General features: G+C 43.0%; 1 protein-coding gene across 2 annotated transcripts in view; it reads left to right on the forward strand.

Annotated features, from left to right (window-relative positions):
• sgpl1 (sphingosine-1-phosphate lyase 1) overlaps positions 1 to 19,110 on the forward strand; it is a 91,580-nt gene extending 72,470 nt beyond the window's left edge. For both annotated transcript variants that reach the window (XM_059946441.1, XM_059946440.1), the window contains exons 11-14: positions 407 to 645; positions 11,055 to 11,201; positions 12,817 to 12,937; positions 16,160 to 19,110. In XM_059946441.1, the coding sequence (XP_059802424.1) occupies positions 407 to 645; positions 11,055 to 11,201; positions 12,817 to 12,937; positions 16,160 to 16,303 (651 nt within the window). In that variant the 3' untranslated portion in view covers positions 16,304 to 19,110. The remainder of the gene's footprint in view (positions 1 to 406; positions 646 to 11,054; positions 11,202 to 12,816; positions 12,938 to 16,159) is intronic.

The following is a 19,110-nucleotide window of genomic DNA, read 5'->3' on the forward strand; positions in this document are numbered from 1 at the left end:
GCAAATGAAATTCCATTAACTGAGTCTGGAATGAGGAACAGTGTGCGTTAAATTACTGGCTCGTTATTAGAAACTCATCCTGAATATACAGCATTGGAAATTGGCCGACTTCTCCCCATCTGACTCCAGACTCTCACTAACCAGACTGATTCTAAAGTGACCTTTAAAGTGGCTCAGCAAACTGGTCAATCTCAAGAATAATTTCCGATGGGCAATGAGTATGTCTTTGCCTTTGCAACTACATTTCTTGAATGGGTACATCAGAGGAAGGAAGAGTATAGTCCTGCACAATCTACATATTAACTGATCAGATTTATGCTAAAGTTCTCACCTGAGCTTTTTAAAAAAAATTAAAAAAATGTTTTCTTCCCTCAACCACTCTCCTTTGCCCGCTTCCCCTCTCCAGTACGGATATGCGCCCAAGGGTTCATCGGTTGTACTGTACAGCAACAAAAAATATCGCCACTACCAGTTCTTTGTCGCCCCAGACTGGCAGGGAGGCATCTATGCATCACCTACAATCGCCGGGTCGAGACCAGGAGGGATCATTGCTGCTTGCTGGGCAACCATGATGTTTATGGGTGAAGATGGTTACATTGAGGCTACAACGAAGATCATCGACACGGCACGGCACATTGGAGCTCAGTAAGTATGTCTCAAGATCTTGGATTATTCCAGGAATAAGTTTTATTTGTATCCTTCTTTCATAGAGGGTCATTCCAATATTGTGGATTTTGCAATGACTGATGTGGAATCTATAGATAGGATTCAGTCCAGACCTTGGGTGTTGACTGTATGGAGTTTGCACATGCTTTAGTTTCCTCCCACATCTCAAAAATATGCAGGCTGCAAGGTTAATTGGCCCCAGTGCATGGGTGAGTGGTAGAATTCAGAGCAGGGGATGAAAATATAGATGAACAAAAAAAAAAGCGATTGACGTAAGATTAGTGTAAATGGGAGGTTACTGACATGTCGAGCCAGTGCCTGATTCTGTGATGTATCCTTAAAGGACTCTGACTCTATTGCCTCTGATATGTAGGGCCGGAGGTGCTTGAAAGATTGAAGCCAATGTGACCATCTCAAGAAGGCCACAGAATTCCTGGCAATGAACTAGACTAATAAACTTAGATAGTCCACATGTTAAAACAGCTAAATTGAGAGTCAATCTTTGAAGTATTTGGGATAATCAAAGGGACTTCTCTTGGGCATTTCCTAAGGTTTGAAGATGAAAATACTAGGGTGATTAAAGGATTTTTATTCTGGCAGATCTGAAGAGGGCTATACTCTTGAAACCAAAATAAATGCTTAAGTTAGGAAACATCTCTTTATAAAGGACCGAGAAATGTGAATGTTGTGTAATACTGCAAATCTGTATTCCTGTATTTTATGGCTGACAGTTGAGGAAGTTAGTGTTGCAATGTAGGAAATCAGCTTTTCTATTCTCATTTCTCTGTCCATTATACAGAGATGTTTCCTAACTATGCATTTATTTTAATTTCAAGTTTATAATTCCTTTGTTCCACCAGTAGAAAATGTTTTGAGTTACCCTAGTAAAATGCCCAGGAAGAGGATTCTTTCAGAATTCCCTAAGAAGAAAATTCCCCTTAGTTGTTCTGAAAATTAGATAATGTATCTACATAGAACACAGAACACCACAGTACAAGCCCTTCAGCCCATGATGTGCCGACTTATAACCTTCTCTTAGATTAATCTAATCCTTCTCTCCTGCACAGCCCTCCATTTTTCCTTTCTTTCTTATGCCTAGCAAAGTTTCTTAAATGTCCTTAATATACGTGCCTCTACCACCACATGTGATAGGGCGTCCCACATACCCCACTCTTTGTATTTAAAAAAAACTTACCTCTGACATCCCCCTCCCTATACCTTAGTCATCTTAAAATTAACCAGCCCTGGGTTAAAACGTCTCTGGTTATCCATTCTATCTGTGCCTTTCGTCATCTTGTACCCTTCTTGCATCCTCCTTCTCTTCAAAGAGAAAAGACCTGGCTCGCTCAAGATATCCTCATTAGACATGCTCCTTAATTCTGGCAACATTCTGGTAAATCTCTTCTGTGCTTTCTAGAAGGCTTCCAAATGTGATACCAGTTGAAAGACATCTTTGGTGTTTCAAATGGCATCACTGTTTAACACTTAATTGGATGGGCAACACTTCCAACAGTACGGCATTGAACTGCAGAGAAATCTAAATCTAGGGTGGGACCTGAACCTACAAACTTCTTACTCAGAAGTGGGAATGCTACCAGCTCAGCCATATTTGATTCAGGGGCAGAATAAAAGTTCGTAAACACTGATTTTATTTTTCTCTTAAAGCATTTTGTGAAGAGATTGCTTTTTTTTAAAAGATTCTGTTCCAGCCATGAAAATGCTACCACTGCTATCCATTCTTTCTTCAACGATTGCTTTTCATTCCACCACACTCCAACAATCAATCAGTAAGCAGAGACAAGTGAACAAATTGGATAATTCTAGGTTTTCAAGCTCTATTGGTTTGCAGTGCATGCTTAACAAGTTCTGGTCAGATGCGGGAGATGTTGAGAACTGGGAGAATGGAAGAGTTCTTGTCCAGACCTGTCTGCAGAGTTCTCAAAGTTGTGGTTCTGCTGGGACATGTTGCAATACATCTGCACGCAGTTGGGAAGAATCAGCATCAAGTTGTTCATATTGGTGACTAAGCAGCAGAACTGTCAAAAAAAACTTTGATCAGGCAAATTTTCTTATTATTCAGCCTTTCTCCTTCTCTCGGGTTCACAAGCAAGACTGGGCAGCTTCATTGTTACTGCCTCAGTTTAACCTGCCAAACTTAATTCTTCCCGTTTCTCCCCAGCTCCGTTCTCTTCCTGTTTGATCCATGCCTCTGATGATAATTTGTGACAATGACCAGTTCCTTGGACCTGATTGGACCTCTTCTTTGTCATGGATGTACACCTCTTTCTACACCTTTGTCCTGCCAGATTTCTGTCTTGAACAAGTTCCCCATCACCAATATACTCATTCGTCTGGCTGAACTCATTCATCATAACTCCACTTTACACTCTCCAGATCCAGGCTTTAGTCATGGGAACTGCCATGGGCCTAAATTGCACCTGTCTCTTTGTGTCTGAAATATCCTCATTTCAGTCCTCCTCGGGCCCCACCCTGAACTCTTATTTTTTTCTGGTATATTGTCAATTGCAGTTAATGCTGCTTCCTACACAGATGTCGAACTTTTATCACATGCTGCCAGTTTCCACCCTTTTATCACAGGCACAACATCTACCTTTTCCCTTTCATAAGCAGGAACACAAAGTGCGACCAGTGTTGTATTCATGTGGCTGAGGTGCTAATGGGAATTGTTAGGGGAAGGATGAATGGCAGGTGTAACGCGATGGGGTGTGGGTAATTGTGGGATGAGGATGGGTGGAATGAGGAAGGGGAAGGGGATGTAGAGATGGCTTTGTGTTGCCCTCAAGGTGGCAGGTGGCTTTGTCTCTCTCCCAGCAGCTATCTCCTATCTTCACACTCCCCTTCTGCCACCAAGTTCCATCTGCCTTTACTCTCTTTCTCCTCTTTCTCTACCTCCATCAATCATTCACCTGTTAGACTTACAACTCCAACCCCTGCTCACCCCCTCTACCTGGCATTAGCTGCCTGTATGTTTCAGTCCTCCCGCGTCAGAATTGACAAATTGCCTCAGAATCCTTTCTCGCCACTCCTCTTCTCTCTTGTTCCACAGATGGTGTCTGACCTGTAAACTGTTTTCAGCACTTGTTTTTCTCATTGCTCATCCCTATTGAACAAACTACAGTTTAACAGACAAACTGATTAGAACGGTCACCCATATCTCAAAAGTATTGTTGCATCCTTCACTATTTTCTGACTATTGAATTACTTCTTGGCATATCTACAATGTACTGTCTTTGGAAGGGTGCCAGACGGAATCATTAGAATGATAATCGTGGCTTGTTTTGGCCCAGTTAGAAGAGCAGTCTACTCTGAACTAGATATGCAATAAAGATCCAGACACTCAGGCATATGTGATGAATGTTAAGTTACATTTGTGCCACACAAGGAGAGGGCAGTGGTAATCTCCGACAAGGAAGTCCAACCACCTACTGGTGAAATTCATTGCCACTATGGAGGCCCAGTCACTGGGTATGTTTAAAGCAGTGGTGGATAGGTGCTGGTAAGGGCGTCAAATGTTCTGGGGAGAAGGCAGAAGGGTAGGGCTTAAAGGGAACATAAACCAACATGATCGAATGGTGGTTCACACTCGATGGGCCAAATGTCTTAATTCTGCTCCTATGTCTAATGGTCTAATAGAAAAACAAAAATAGTGCAGGATAGGAGTGTTCTCGTTAAAGAGATGGTGCAAGTAGTCAGTAAGGTGTGTGGCCTTGATGGGATAGATTGTGAGGTCAAGAGTCAACCTTAGCATACAAGACCGCTCTCTATATGACTTTTGTCCCTCCCTGCAACTGGGACAAGGGTTACACATTCCACTACACCTCCTCCCTCATAGTTAAGGCCCCAAACAGTCCTCTCAGATGAGGCGACACCACTTAAAGGCAGGATTTCCTGGTGGCTATCTACTTCAATTGGACTTCCCATTCCGATATGTCAGTCTGTGGCCTCCTGTTTTGTCATGATGAGGTCACTCTCAGTTTGGAAGAGCACCAGCTCGTACTCCATCTGGATAGCCTCCAATCTGATGGTGTGAACATTGATTTCTCTAAATTCTGGTAATTTCTGCCCCCTTCCACCTGCTCTCTTTTTCAATTCCCCATTTTGGTCACCTTCTCATCTCCCCATCATCTCCCTTTGGTGGCCCTTCCTCCTCCTTCCCTTTCTCCCATGGTCCACTGTCCTTTCCTATGAGATTCCTACTACTTCAGCCCTTATCTTTTCCACCTGTCACCTCCCAGCTTCTCACTTCATCCCTACCCCTCCACCCACCCATCTGCCCCCTCACCTGGTGTCACCTATCAGCTTCTGCTCCTCCACATTATTCTGGCTTTTCCCTCCTGTCTTCCCAATCCTGATGTAGGGCCACAACACAAAATGTTGACTTTATTCCCCTTTATCGATGCTGCCTGAACTGCATTTTGAGTGTGTATTGCCTTGATTATGTCGATTTTTTTTTTCTTTTTTTTAACCAAGGCAAATGAAAAATGTAGACGGAGTCCATGGTGGGGAAGCTGGTTTGGTGATTTGAGATATTTGATCAAGTTGCTCCGTGAATGCGTGTGTTGGTGCCTTTGCGATTTAGAAGTGCTGAGATTAGCTGTCTGGCATGTGAGAGTCTGGTGCCAAACTCGGTTTCACACTGTGGGTTTCCTTTGAGTCATTCAGAGGTTTGCTGATGTTTTAATTCCTTGTCAGAAAAGCAGCATCCAAACAATGTCCAGCATGGAGACTGAATTCTTGCATTAGTGCATTAAATTTGTATTACTTCTCTCTGCTCCTCCTGCATTTTTAATGAGGAAGTGAGGAAGAATGATGTCTGACTAATGTGTAAGCAAGAAAAATCGAAGACCATTTGGCACTAGAATGCGAAAGAGGGCTTGGGAGGAATTGTTCCATCACTTGTGACAGTCAGAACTCTTTTTGTCTGAGTGTATTAACTTCTGTAAATTTGACAGTGAACTGGTTGGAAGCCCTCCCTCTAATCTGAAGGACGTACAGGTTTGTTGGAACTTGAGCAGAGAAAGTGAATTCTCACACATACTGTATACAGGTGACAACACGATTGGTTTTGGGTGCTGATTAAAACCAGGGAGGATGTTGCAAAGGATCAACTCGTTGATTTGCTTAAGAGTTTCTTGGTAGCAGGTGTTGATCAAATAGTTTTTGTTTTTGAGAACTCCCTTGTAGGTCATTTGCATTTTCATTCCTCTTCATTCAGTAGTTCAGATCCTACTTCCCCTTAGGAAGAGGCTTGGCTGGGCCAATGAAAGGGAGACTAGGATCTCTCTGCCATTCATGATCTTGCATTTGATACCAAACATTTTTATACCCAGAGAAGTATTCTTTGAATTGCATTCACTGTTTTAATAAGATCATGAGACACAGGAGCAGAATTAGGTCTGTAGGAAATGAGTTGTCCAATTTGTTTTGGCAAGCTCCCATAAACAGTGATTCACCCTGTGATCCAGTTCTGTCTGAATAATGGCCATAATGTGTAGGGAAAACAGGTGCTATTTGAATTTATATTAAAAAAAAATTACATCTACCCCAGTGGCTGAATACTGATTCTTAGCTGAAAGGCAGTGCTTCTTACAAATGGCACTCTGTCCTACTCTGCATTGCAAGTCCATTGCTGCGCTGAATATCTGGAGTGAGGTTTGAACCTACAGATTCCTGATTCTGAAGTAACAGTGCAACCTCTGAGTTACAATCAACCAAGGGCGTTGTTTGGGATAGTTGCAGTCCACCTGCCTGCTCTGGCAATATACACTCAGTGGCCACTTTATTAGGTGCAGGAGTGGAACCCGGTGTGGTCTTCTGCTGCAGTAGCCCATCCATTTCAAGGTTCGACGTGTTGTGTGTTCAGTGCTGCTCTTCTGCACACCTCTGTTGTATTTGAGTTACTGTCAGCTTAAACCATTCTCCTCTGACCTCTTTCATTAATAAGGCTCCTTCACCCACAGAACTGCTGCTCACTTTCTTATTTGTTTTTCACACCATTCTCTGTAAACTCTGGAGGCAGTTTCTGAGAAAATCAAACCACCACATTACTTTACTTTATTGTTACCAATTGATACTAGAGCGAACAATCATCACAGTGATACTTGTTTCTGCGCTTCGCACTCCCTGAAGTACAAATCGAAGTAAATGTAATAAAAATTTAAATTATAAATCATAATTAGAAAATAGAAAAGGAAAAGTAAGGTAGTGCAAGTCAGGTCCGGATATTTGGAAGGTATGGCCCAGATACGTGTCAGGATCTGGCACCAACAATCATTCCACAGTCAAAGTCACTTGGATCACATTACTTACCCATTCTGATGTTTGATCTGAACAACAACTAATTTTTTTTGACAATGTCTGCATGAGTTACTGCCATGTGATTGACTGATTAGATACTTGCATTAATGAGCAGGTGTACCTAATAAGTGGGCACTGAATGAAAAGCTGCAGATAACCCCCTCCTCCCAGTCCCTTAGTATCAGGAATGCAGCTAGCACCTGCTTGAGCTTGTGGCATGGTTAATCTACAATTTCTCTGTTCCAAAGTTCTGTATTTCTTCTAAATAGACATCTTTGAGTTAAGTGGCTAGAAGGGAACTGCACAGAGTGCATGTAGTCTAATCATAGGGCTCAAGTGAGATGGATTGGTAAAGGTGACAGTCTAAAGGCCTGTAAATCCAGAGAAGGGGTTTTCTTGTGCTCTGTGAGACGATGCAGAAAGGGAGAGAGGCCTAATGCATTCTCAGCTGGATCAGTTTACTGTAAATCAAGTTGCTTATCCTGGAACTGGCAGTGATGGTGTACAGGCCTTCCCCCTTTACTTTAGTTAACTGGCTGTGCCTTTGGCAGTGATCATAAAGGGAATGAGATAATAGCTTGAAATGTGGCATTTTAACTTGAACCATTGACATTAAATGCTGTAAGTAATTATATAAGAAAACAAATTGCAGAGTTTTTTTTGTTCAAGGGACTTGTGCTTCACAAGCTGAGAAAACATTTAATTGTACTTGAGATATTAGTGCCTTGGAAAGTGACTTTTCATGCTTTTGTTGCCCTTGACCTTCCATTTGGGGGAGATTGTGAGTTTGGAAGGTGATTAAGGAGTTGCTGCAGTGTATATCGATGGTACGCTCTGCTGCTACTGCGTGTCAGTGGTAAAGTAAGTGGAGGCTTGTGGATCGGGTGCCTGTCAAACAGGCTGGTTATGTCTTGCGTGGTGTCGAGCTTCTTGAGTGCTGAAGCTCCCCTCATCCAGAGTATCCCATCACGCTCCTGACTTGAGGCTTATAAGTGGTATACATGCTTTGAGGAGTTGGGATTACTAGCCTCCAAATTCTTACTGCCACGTAGGACATGGGAGTAGAATTAATCCATGTGGCTCATTAAGTTTGCTCTGCCATTCAATCATGGCCGATTTGTTTTCCTTCTCAGCTTCATTCTCCTACCTTCACCCTGTAACTATTGACACCCTTATGAATCAAGAACCCACCAACTTCTGCTTTAAGTACAGTATGGCCAATCACATGGCCTCCACAGCCGCCTGTGGCAATGAATTCCATGGATTCACCACCCTCTGGCTAAAGAAATTCATCCTCATCTCTGTTCTAAAGTGATGTTCCTCGTCTGGGGCTGTGCCCTCTAGTCCTAGACACTCCCACTATCAGAAACTTCCTTTCCACATCCGCTCTGAAAAGACCATTCAGTCATCAAAGGTGGATATTTGTAACTCTGAAAGCAACCTGTCCTCGTCTAAATCCAGAAATGGCTGACATCTTATTCCTCTGACTCTGCTTTAGCTCTGCACTTTCCAGCTGCAGGAAGTGGCCTCTCGGCATCTCCCTGGCAATCTCTTCATGTTTATATTTCAATTCATTCTTCTAAACTCTCTGTGCAGGTTACTGCTACTTGGTTTGCCCCCCGCAGGATAATTTCCTTGTTCCAGTAACCAGATGTGTGAGTCTGTTCTGCTTCCAAGCAAGGCAGACCTTGCCCTGCTTGGGTGTGCAGCTGGCCAGATGGGGTATTTCCAAAACCCTGCAGCATGGGTTACTTCCTTCCCACACTCAGCTTACTTGTGTAAAAGGGCCAACAATGTTTTTTGGATTGCTTGTTGCATCAGTAAATGAACCTTGTAGCCTTTTCAGAAACTCATTTCTCCCTGTACACTAGCATTCTCCAGCTTCCAGCCAGCTTTTTCTAGGGCAGAGTTGTACTGTGAGGAAAATACATTCCTCATTGCAGCAGGCGTTTGGAGTTGAATTACTTCTTATTTCAGCACTGATCATGTCACCTCAGGGGTTATACCTCAGAAGGATGACATTCCCCTCCGCCCTTCAGTACATTGGTACCAGATCTATACTAAACCAAATTTTTAAAAATTGCCACTCCTTTCTTTTCCCCACATATTTCCTTTAATATCAGTTTAATTGTTTTTTTTTTAAAAATGTGTCAGCATATTTAGCAGCTTGTTGTGGATGTGAAATCCATGGGGCAACTATGGCTCAGTCAGCATCATTTATGCCTTAAGAGTGTCTGGGTTATTTATCTTGGGATCAGTATTTCTTCAAAGACTGGGTACAGCTGCGTGCAGCATTTAGTCCTGCTGTTGTACGTCTCCACCCATGGGTTCGATCCTGACCTCGGGTACTCTCTGTATGGAGTTTGTATGTTCTCTCAGTGACTCTTTTCTCCCTGGGCACTTTGGGTTCCATCCACATTTTGAAGACGTGCTGGATGGTCTAACTGCCTGTTGCAAATTTTCCCTGGTGTAAGTGGCTGGCAGAAGACTCGTGAAGATGAGATTCTGCAGAAATCCAGAGTGCAGAAGGAACTTAGCGGGACAGGCAGCATCAATGAAGGGGAATAAGTAGTTGACATTTCGGGCCGAGGCCCTTCATCAGGACTGGAAGGGAAAGGGGCAGGAGCTAGAATAAGAAGGTGGGAGGAGTACAAGATGGCAGGTGCCAAATGAGAACACGTGGTCGAAGAGTTGAAGGGCAGCAGAAATGACAGAGGGGAAGAACTCCCATCGAAGAGAGGATCTAATCTTCTTCCGGGTAGCTGTGCTTCAAAAGTGACTTCGTTGTGGAACAACAAATCCTAAGCATGAGAGGCTCAAGATTCAGAGCAACACACACACACAATTCTGGGGGAACTTAGCGGGTACGACATTATCAATGGAGGGGAGTAAACATTCAACCTTTTGGGCTGGAGAATCAGGATAGCTGTTGTGCCAGGTGGAAGAGAAAGGGAGTGTACTGATAAGAATGCACGGAGTCAGCATAGATTTGATAAATTAACTGGCCTCCTTTGTTCAGAAAAGATATGACAGTCCTTTACTTTGGAATATTGTAGTGAGGCTACTGACATCCACCCATGGGGAAGATCGGACACTGACTGCATATTGGGCTCTGTTTTATGCACATTCTGTAGATATTTTGGCACTGAAAAGTCTCCAGATAAAACTTGTGGCTTTGCTGATAAATTGTAGTTTGTCAGCTTACTGGTGGCTGTAACAACCCACCCCCCGGGAGGAGCCAACTATGAAGGGGAATAGGCAGTCGACATTTTGGGCCGAGGCCTTTCATCAGACAAGGGCCTCAGTCTGAATTGTTGACTTGTTTATTCCCCTCCATAGATGCTGTCCGACTTGCTAAGTTCCTTCTGTGTGTACTTTTTTTTACAATTTTCAGTATCTATAGAATCGCTAGTGTTTATAGTGGTATCTTTGCCTGTTCTCTGGCTCCATCTAGTGTTGAATTCCAGTCATTGATGCAAACTGAGAAGTTTTGTTCAACAGACAGACTTGGCCTTCAAATCTAGAAATCTCAAATGCAACGGACCCAAGATTTTGCAGTAGTGTGAAGAACAACACAGAGGGAGCTCACAATCTTTTAACTTAGCAAGTTTTTGGAGAGGACTGTGTATACCTTTGACCACCTTGTTCCCTTTAACTTCAGCTTGGTTCAGTGACCTGTCTTGTGATGTTATAGAGATACAGCTTGCAAACAGGCCAGTCAGCCCAGAGAGCTGCTGCTGACTGTCAACAATCCATTTGCATGAATCGATTTTCTCCCCCCACCCCCCATTTTCTGCAAATTCAACTCCTCCCAGATTCTGCCACTCACCTACATACCGGGCACAGTTTACATGGACCAATTAACTTTTTGTCCAGTGTGTATCTGGGATGCAATCGGGGATGGGTGGAGTAGTCAGAGGAACAAATAGCAAACTCCATTTGGAGAGCACTAGGGATCAGGTTTATATCTGGGTCTCTGGCACTGTGACACAGTGGTTCAAGGGATTAAGTGTTGTGCTCTTATTTCTCTGTTGCCCGCTCTGTACTAAATTATTCTTTTCTTTTTGAAGGTTAAAGAAAATAAAGGAAATCTTCATCTTTGGAAAGCCTGAAGTATCTGTTGTGGCTATTGGCTCGGATGTTTTTGATATATTCCGGTTATCGAATGCAATGATGTCGAAAGGGTGGAATCTCAACACCTTGCAGTTCCCTTCCAGGTACGTGACTCTGTCTGTGTGCATTCAGCCTTGCTTGTGAGGCTCTCGCTGTAGCTTCTTCATTACTGAGACTGTATTGGAGGGTGTGTCAGCAGATTGCCAAAGGGTGCTGCTGCCTGAAGCCACCTAGTACATTTTGTATAAATTGTTCACCATTACTTGTTACACTTAATTGGAATGAAATTCAGAGCTATGTGGATCAAATGTTTTAAAAATTGTGGGCGGACAGAGGGCATCAGCGTATAATTTGCATTTATCATTTGCTGTGTATCCATGCAGTGCATTCCTTTAATCCTTCGATAAGGTTTAAATAACTTGGAAACTGGAAATTACCTTTCAGCTCCTTGAACCAGTTGTATTAATCAAAGAGCTCGTGGCATAAAATCATCTACATTTTCAAATGTATTTAACTTTTGTCATGTGTGCATTGAAACATACAGATGTGGTATTTGTGTTAACAACCAACACACCCAATGTGTGCTGGGAGTGGGCAGCAACTGTCGCCACACATTTAGGCGCCAACATAGCATGCCCGCAATGCTTGGCAAAACAACACAGAACACAAGAAGCAACAAAATAATGACAACAAAACAAGCCCCCATTTACACGCTCACAATCGCACACCTCTAACCCCAGGACAGTCCATATTTTTCGGCCTCTCAATTATCTCTTAATGTATTTGGTGAATGAAAATCTATTGATATTGGCTTTAAGTGGAACAGCAGAATATGAATTCTTCTTGCAGAAGAGAGTTCCAAATACCCAGCATCCTTTGACTGTTGCCTAAAACTGGAATAATGTTGTACATTTTAAAAAATTTGAAATTAGGCAAACTTTGATCTTTAAGAAACCCAGGCTGACAATACAGTACCTAGTGCAATGTCAGAGTTGATTGTACTTTGTTTGAATTGATAATTGATAAATGGGATGTCAAAGGTCCTATGACACAGTTTTTAGTATCAGTGGGGCAGTTCCTCCTGGTTAATGTTTAACCCTTGACCAGAAATGATAAAAATGGGTCATTATTGTTTTGACGTTTATGAAACTTTGATTAAAGATTAAAGTTATTTGACACATCTGCATCAAAATGTAGTGAAACATGCCGTTTGCATCAAATCAAATTGGTGAGTGTCATGCTGAGACACCCCGCAAGTGCTGCCATGTTTTTGGCACCGATGCGGCACATCTACAACTCAACAGCCCCAATTGGAGTGTGAGAGGAAACTGGAGCTCCCATTCACAGGGAGAATATACAAACTGACAGGCAGTGGGGGGAATTGAACCCTGATCGCTGGTGTTTAATAGTGTTACGCTAATAATTATGCTACCATGCTGTGCCATCACACTACTGTGCCTATTACGCTGCTGTATCCTATGAAAATCAACCATATTCTGACAATGATACAGAATTTTAACACATTTAAATATTGTACAAGGTCCAACAGAGATTCAGATTTTCCCAAGTTCTCCAGTTTGAATGGTGCACCATGTCTTTTGTTCACTCCAGACTAGGAGTATTTCCGCAAGCATGTTTGCCTAGCGTCCTCAGGAAGCCCTGTGGAACGTTGACTGTGCATCCTGGCTGCGTTAACGTTTGTTACCTGCTTCATTCCAGCATTCACATATGCGTGACGCTTCTGCACACCAGGAGTGGTGTGGCAGATCGGTTTGTGGAGGATGTTCGTCAGAGTGTGGCTGAAATAATGAAAAACCCCTCCGAGAAGACGACCGGCCGGGTGAGTTGGAGCAGGGTGTTGCGTGCAAGGATGTCCTATTGTATTCTGCGTTTCATCAACACCTCTCACTTTTATCTGCACCCCGAACAAAGTGGGCCAAACTTTGTTTGTAAAGCTTGGTTTGCTTGGAAAGTTTGATGGAAAGAAGCAAAAGACAAAGGATGTTCAAGTTAATTACAGTCATATGGGCAATCTTATAGATGTCTAAAGTTGTATGATATTTTGAACTGCTGGGCTTTTTGTCCATACCAAGAATGTAGACTTAACTGGGAACGATGACCAGGGAACTCCAAGTCAAGTTAGTTCTATGAGAATGAAAGCAATGTGGGAAATACATCAGGTCATGGAAGTGCACTTTGAACATTGTCAAACCCTGTTTCCTTTGTCTTGACACCCAGTTAAGCATCAGTTTGCAAAACCCCCTCTTTTGGGTTCAGCCCTCCTGCTTTGTGAATGTCTTTAACACCTTCCTTGTGCATCCTTGGCTTACATTGCTCCGCTCTTGGTTTTCTTAGCTCCAAAATGCTGAATTGTGGAATTCCTTCCCAACGGCTCCCTTCCCTGCCCAAAATTTTCCCCTTCTCTCCCTCTAGGATGGTCTTTTATAAACCTACCTCTTGATCAAATGCTTGGTGTCTATCCTAGATTGATTATGCTCTGAGATTGTGCTGGTAAGTGCGTAAATGGGTTACTCCTGAGTAGACTTAAGTGTAGCAGAGGGTCATTAATGGTACGCCGGCACTGTTTTTCTGGGGGTTCCATACACTGAGATTATAGATTAGCTTTATTGGTCACATCAACAATACATTGAAACATAGAGCGAAATGCATCATTTAAGCCATTGACCAATACAGACTGAGATGTGCTGGGGCAGTATGTAAGTGTTGCCATGCTTCCGATGCCAACATGGTGTGCCCGCAACTTACTAACCCTTACCTGTACGTCCTTGCAATTGGGAGGAAATCCACACAGTCTCGCAGAGAATGGACAGTCTCCTCACAGACAGCAGTGGGCACTGAATCCTGATCTTAAAGTTTGCACTGTAAATGATATGCTAATTGCTACAGTACTGAACCACCTTCCTGAACTGGGTAAAATTAAAAGTACAGTACATTTATTATCAAAGTATGTACACTATATACAACCGTGAGATTTACCTCCTTACAGCCACCAAACAAAGGAACCCAATAGAAATGTCAAACACCCAAGGTGTGTTTTTTAAAAAAAAACCCCAAATCGTGCAAACGATAAAAAATAAGCAAATCACATTCGGAACTAAAGTTCTTGAAAGTGAGTCCACAGCCATGAAGCCAGTCACGGCAGGTCCAGGGGCCCATTAGTTGCAGGCCACAGCCTCAGTTCAGCAGAGAGATGAGTAAACTTCGCCAAGCAATGAGCTGATCACTGGCCCAATCTCTCGCCTCGATATCGTGACCTTTTGAATCTGGCCTGGCACTTAAATCGGCCAATCTTCAGCTCGGTCCTGGCTCTTAGATCCGGGCCTTGTCACTTCGATATGCTCTAAGGCCTGGGCGCCACCGCCTTGATTCGGCCTGTACTCGACCTTTCTGATCTTACTAACTTAACCCATGCCAGGTTAATTACAATAGCAACCAGCAAATTGAGAAATGAAGATGCCAGGAGAAAGGCTTAATTAAGTTGGATCAAGTGTTTCAATCACTTTTAGATCTTAACAGCATCTGTGTGTCTTTTGAATACTTGAGAACATGAAAGCACTGCACAAATTTTTACTTTGAAAACTTTGATAACTACTGCTTCTAGGAATGGACCCTGAACAGCAGTCAATGTTAGTGCACCCGTGTACTTGGAGTAGGAGAACCCAAACCTGGAGGTGGTTGATGAAGTGGGGTCAGTTTACCAGTGGATGACTGCTTGGGTTTTGCTGGGGAATGTTTGAGTTTCAGGGTTACAGGTACCAATGATCTCAAAGACCCAAAAGCTCTCCTTGTGCACACTGTTGACGTTCATTGTACAAGGTTTTGTTGAAGCATTCTAGATTGTTTGGCAATAAAAATACTTTTGTTTTACATACAGTAAGAATATATAAGGCATTGTAGCAGAAACAAGCCATTTGGCCCATCAAGTTTGTTCCACCATTCCATCATGGCTAATTTATTATCCTTCTCAGCCCCATTCTCCTACCTTCTCCCCATAACTTTTGACTCAAGTTCCACTTTAAATATAACAAATGAATTAGTCTCCATGACCATCTGTGGAAATGAATTCCACAGACTCACCACCCTCTGGCAAAAGAAATTCTTCCTCATTTCTGTTTTAAAGGGATATCCTTCTATTCTGAGGCTGGTCCCTCTGGTTCTAGACTCCCCCCACTATAGGAAATATCCTCTTCACATCTACTCTATCTAGGTCTTTCAATATCCAAAAGGTTTCAATGAGCTCCCCCCTCATTCTTCTAAACTCCGGTGAGAATAGGCCCCGAGCTCCTCATAAGATAATCCTTTCATTTCCCGGGATCATTCTCCCGAACCTCCTCTGACTCTCTCCAACACACACTCTCTTAGACAATGGGCTCAAAAACTATTCACAATACTTCAAATGTGGTTTCATTCTTGTTTTTACATTCTAGTCCTCTCAAAATGAATTTGCTTTCCTTACGACCCACTCAACCTGCAAGTTAACCTATAGGGAATCCTGTACGATGTCTCCCTAGTTCCTTTATGCCTCTGATTGTGGAGTCCATTACCTACTGCCCATCATGCCCGTGGCATTTCGGATAGTGATAAAGGTCCTCCATCTTTGGCAGTGTTCAGGGTTTACTTTATCACGTCAGTAGCTTCATTACTGTTAGTCATACAAGTCGCAAATGGAGATTCAGGAATGCCATCACACTCAGACGTAGTGGGATCGATCACTGCTGTTTCGGTAACAATTTTGTTTTAGCAGTCAGGATTGTTAGCCCTGAGCTAAACCCCCAAACCTGAAGGACTGGTGGACCACTTGTAGTCTAGTCTCTATCCTTTGAGCTGTTTGGCATATGTGACCCTACCAAAAGCCAAAGCACAAAGCCCTGACACCAGCCAGCCGAGCTCTCTGGATCATTGAGGCATGACAAGGCTGTGGCCTTCTTGGAGGATGGAGTCCATTAGTCGAGACTTTTGCTGTAGAACTATCTCAGTTTGCCAGTTTGTTGTCGGGCAACCTGTCGTCACCTGAACTCAACTTCCTTTCCTCCCTCCACAGGGTGCCATCTATGGGATGGCGCAGTCGATTCCTGATCGCTCTCTGGTAACGGAAATATCGCACGGATTCCTGGACTGCCTCTACAGCACCGAGCTTCCCGACAATGAGAAGAGCCACATGAATGGAGATTCAATGCAGCACTGAACGGCACCAAGCAGCTTTTTAATAAAGGAATCAAGGATAGACTGGCAAGAGAAAGTTTTAGAAGATGTCTGAGGTGTTCAGAACCAAATTCTCTTCCTTGCTTTTCGCAGGCAGATAGAAATCTGGGAATACGCAATTGGATAAGGTGGGGTTGATTCTTTCTTGTGTTCTATTTGCCGCTTCTGAAGCCCAAAAGCCTTTATTTTATACCTTTTGTGGTATCTTGTACCTGAAATAATTAATTTGGCCCATGAGCAGCACAATATCCAAATATGAAATTTATTTTTTTTTGTAAACAGAAAGGGAATTGACAGATTTTTGAGGAGGATGTTCTAATGGTTTGAGCATTGGTGACCGATTTGCTGAGGATTTGGAGGCAAGTGGCAATTCACCTTGATGCCTTTCTAAACTTTCTTTCCATTTGCGTGAAACGTCTTTGCGGAATTTTTCTCAAAGGAGCAAATCTCGTGTTTCGTCGTCACTGGTAACTCTCAGTGTAAACCTGCGCAAACGGGTTAGTGCCCGGAGATTCGCCAGCTACCAGAGTTGGAGGAGGGAGTGATGGATGTTAATTGCTAATCTCAAGACAGGTTGTTACCCAGATGAGTAAGAGACATAATAACCAAACGTCTGTTCAGTGCCCTGGAGGGGCAGACTCGGGTCTTTTTCACATTGGAATTGTGTTTGATGTTCCAGCAAAATGTGATCTTTTGAGGGAATCATGATCTTGTGATTGATGCAGACAGGAGGGGGTGGGAATGTCAGGGGTTAACTAAAGATTTCATGGTTCATAATCCTAACCAAATGGATGAACAGCCTGGAAGCTCTAGTTTGCCATGAAATATGATTTCAGCTCACTCTTGCTGATTGCGTAGTTTTGTCCCATTTCATGTAGAGGGCTGCACTACCTCGAACACAGTTCCATTGCTTCCAAAAATTGCACAAACAACGTTGCCTTTTGCCTCAACCAGCAGACTGTTTTGAACTCAAAATAGAACCGCTGCTGTAGTCACTGACAGATTGGAGACGGGTTTCTCTGCTGCCTTAAAAATCGCATTAAAAAAAATGATTGCTGTGCAATTTTTGTTGTCTGATTGCTCAAATTGATCAGATATTACAAAGGGATGTGATTTTTTTTTCAATTTTAAGAAATGACACCTGACTCGCTCCTTTGAGACTGTAGGAATATCTTCCTTCCAATGTTCCCCATTGTTGAAATTAGTGGTTTGAAGTATTTCAGCGTGTAAGAGTCTGTGTTTCACTCAATTACATTTGTGTCCGTGTTTTTGGATACTTCTGTTGCTTCGTCACTGAGGCGGAGCCTGAGATCACATGTAACCTTAGGTGACGTCTTGAAAATCTGCACTTACTGTAGCATTTGCTCAGAGTGCGACTCTTGTGTCGCCAAACTGCACACCAGTGCACGCTTTATCAGGGAGCACTTGTGAATAATAGTGGCAAGATTTTAACGGTACTTTAATGCTATCTTTAAAAGTGGGCTTGGTTTTTACTAACTATTGAACATTATTCCTTTTTCTCCTGGTACACGCAACTGCAAATTCTGCTCTGCAGCAGTAATCGTTAACAAAATGTTCTGGGACACGCTTCCCAAAGTCAGCTGCCAGTAAAATTCGTGCCACGTAATTCCACCCCCACCCCCCATCCTTCCATGTTGCTGGTTGTGCTGTTAGACCCCTGCTATGGCAGACTTGAAAATGGAAACTTGAATGAGACTGAAGCTCCACGAAACCCCCGTGACTAGTTAATTTGAACTGTGACATGCTGGCAATGTCAGATTATATATTAGTGCCCACTGGGCAAAGCACATACACTGTGCACTACTTGGTTATTTCCCCACGTAGTGAGCTTCACCGAGTCCAAGCAGATGATGAAGATGGGTGTGTAAAACCCCAGTGGTAGCACAGACCCACAGCAGCCAATAGAAAGTGCACTACTTTTTCCCCCACCAGTCTGTGGCTCCAAACAGGTGGCACTCTGCTAGCATGAATGGTTGCATCTCCTTCCATCTTTAGAAGCTTGTCATGTTTCTAAGAGAATATTTCTGTCGTGTTTCCTGACCTTTCAAATAGGAGAGCCGTAAAGTGGTGTTTTCGCCTTTCTCCACATTTAAGCCATATCTAACACCCTCACATTTTAGCCTGCAAGAGTCTGTAAACCTATTCCACTGACTTCTAGTTTTCCTGGTACAAACCTGAGGCAGTGTGGCCAATGGTTCCGAACTCTGACTAGATGTTGGGTTCCCCTTGAGCTGCACCCCTGCACCATGCAATCGGAAATTACTATAAGGTTTCATAAAATGATTAAAAAATTTTTTTGGTGTTCCCTCAGCTTTACTCAGTCACGTTTCAATAGCAGGGAGATGGACTGGCCAGTTTTGCACAGTAACCTGACGCGAAGAAGCTTCTTCCTCTCCTGTTACCCTATAAACTTGTCCCACATTTCTGTCCACTTGACAGTAGATCAGGGTTGCATGGTGCGTAGTTTCTTTATTTGTGTGTGGCACTGGTCTCTGCTCAAAACGTCACTCTGCTGGGGGAATTCTTAACTGAAGTTTACTGAGGATTGTCTGTTTTGTGTCAGTTTGGTGCAAGATGGAAGACATTGAACTTGTGTGAATTGTGATGTGTGTAGTAACCAGAGGGGGCCATTCCAGCAGGTGGTTTGTATGCAGCTGTGCAAACTCTGCACCTCTGTATTCCTTTCAGAAAATCATCCAAATTAATTTGGTGTAATATGTATTAACAAGTTTGTAATTGATATTTGGTAATAAACTTAATTTGTTGAAA

The sequence above is a fragment of the Hypanus sabinus genome, chromosome 21 (assembly GCF_030144855.1).
Source record: "Hypanus sabinus isolate sHypSab1 chromosome 21, sHypSab1.hap1, whole genome shotgun sequence".
NCBI lineage: Eukaryota > Metazoa > Chordata > Chondrichthyes > Myliobatiformes > Dasyatidae > Hypanus > Hypanus sabinus.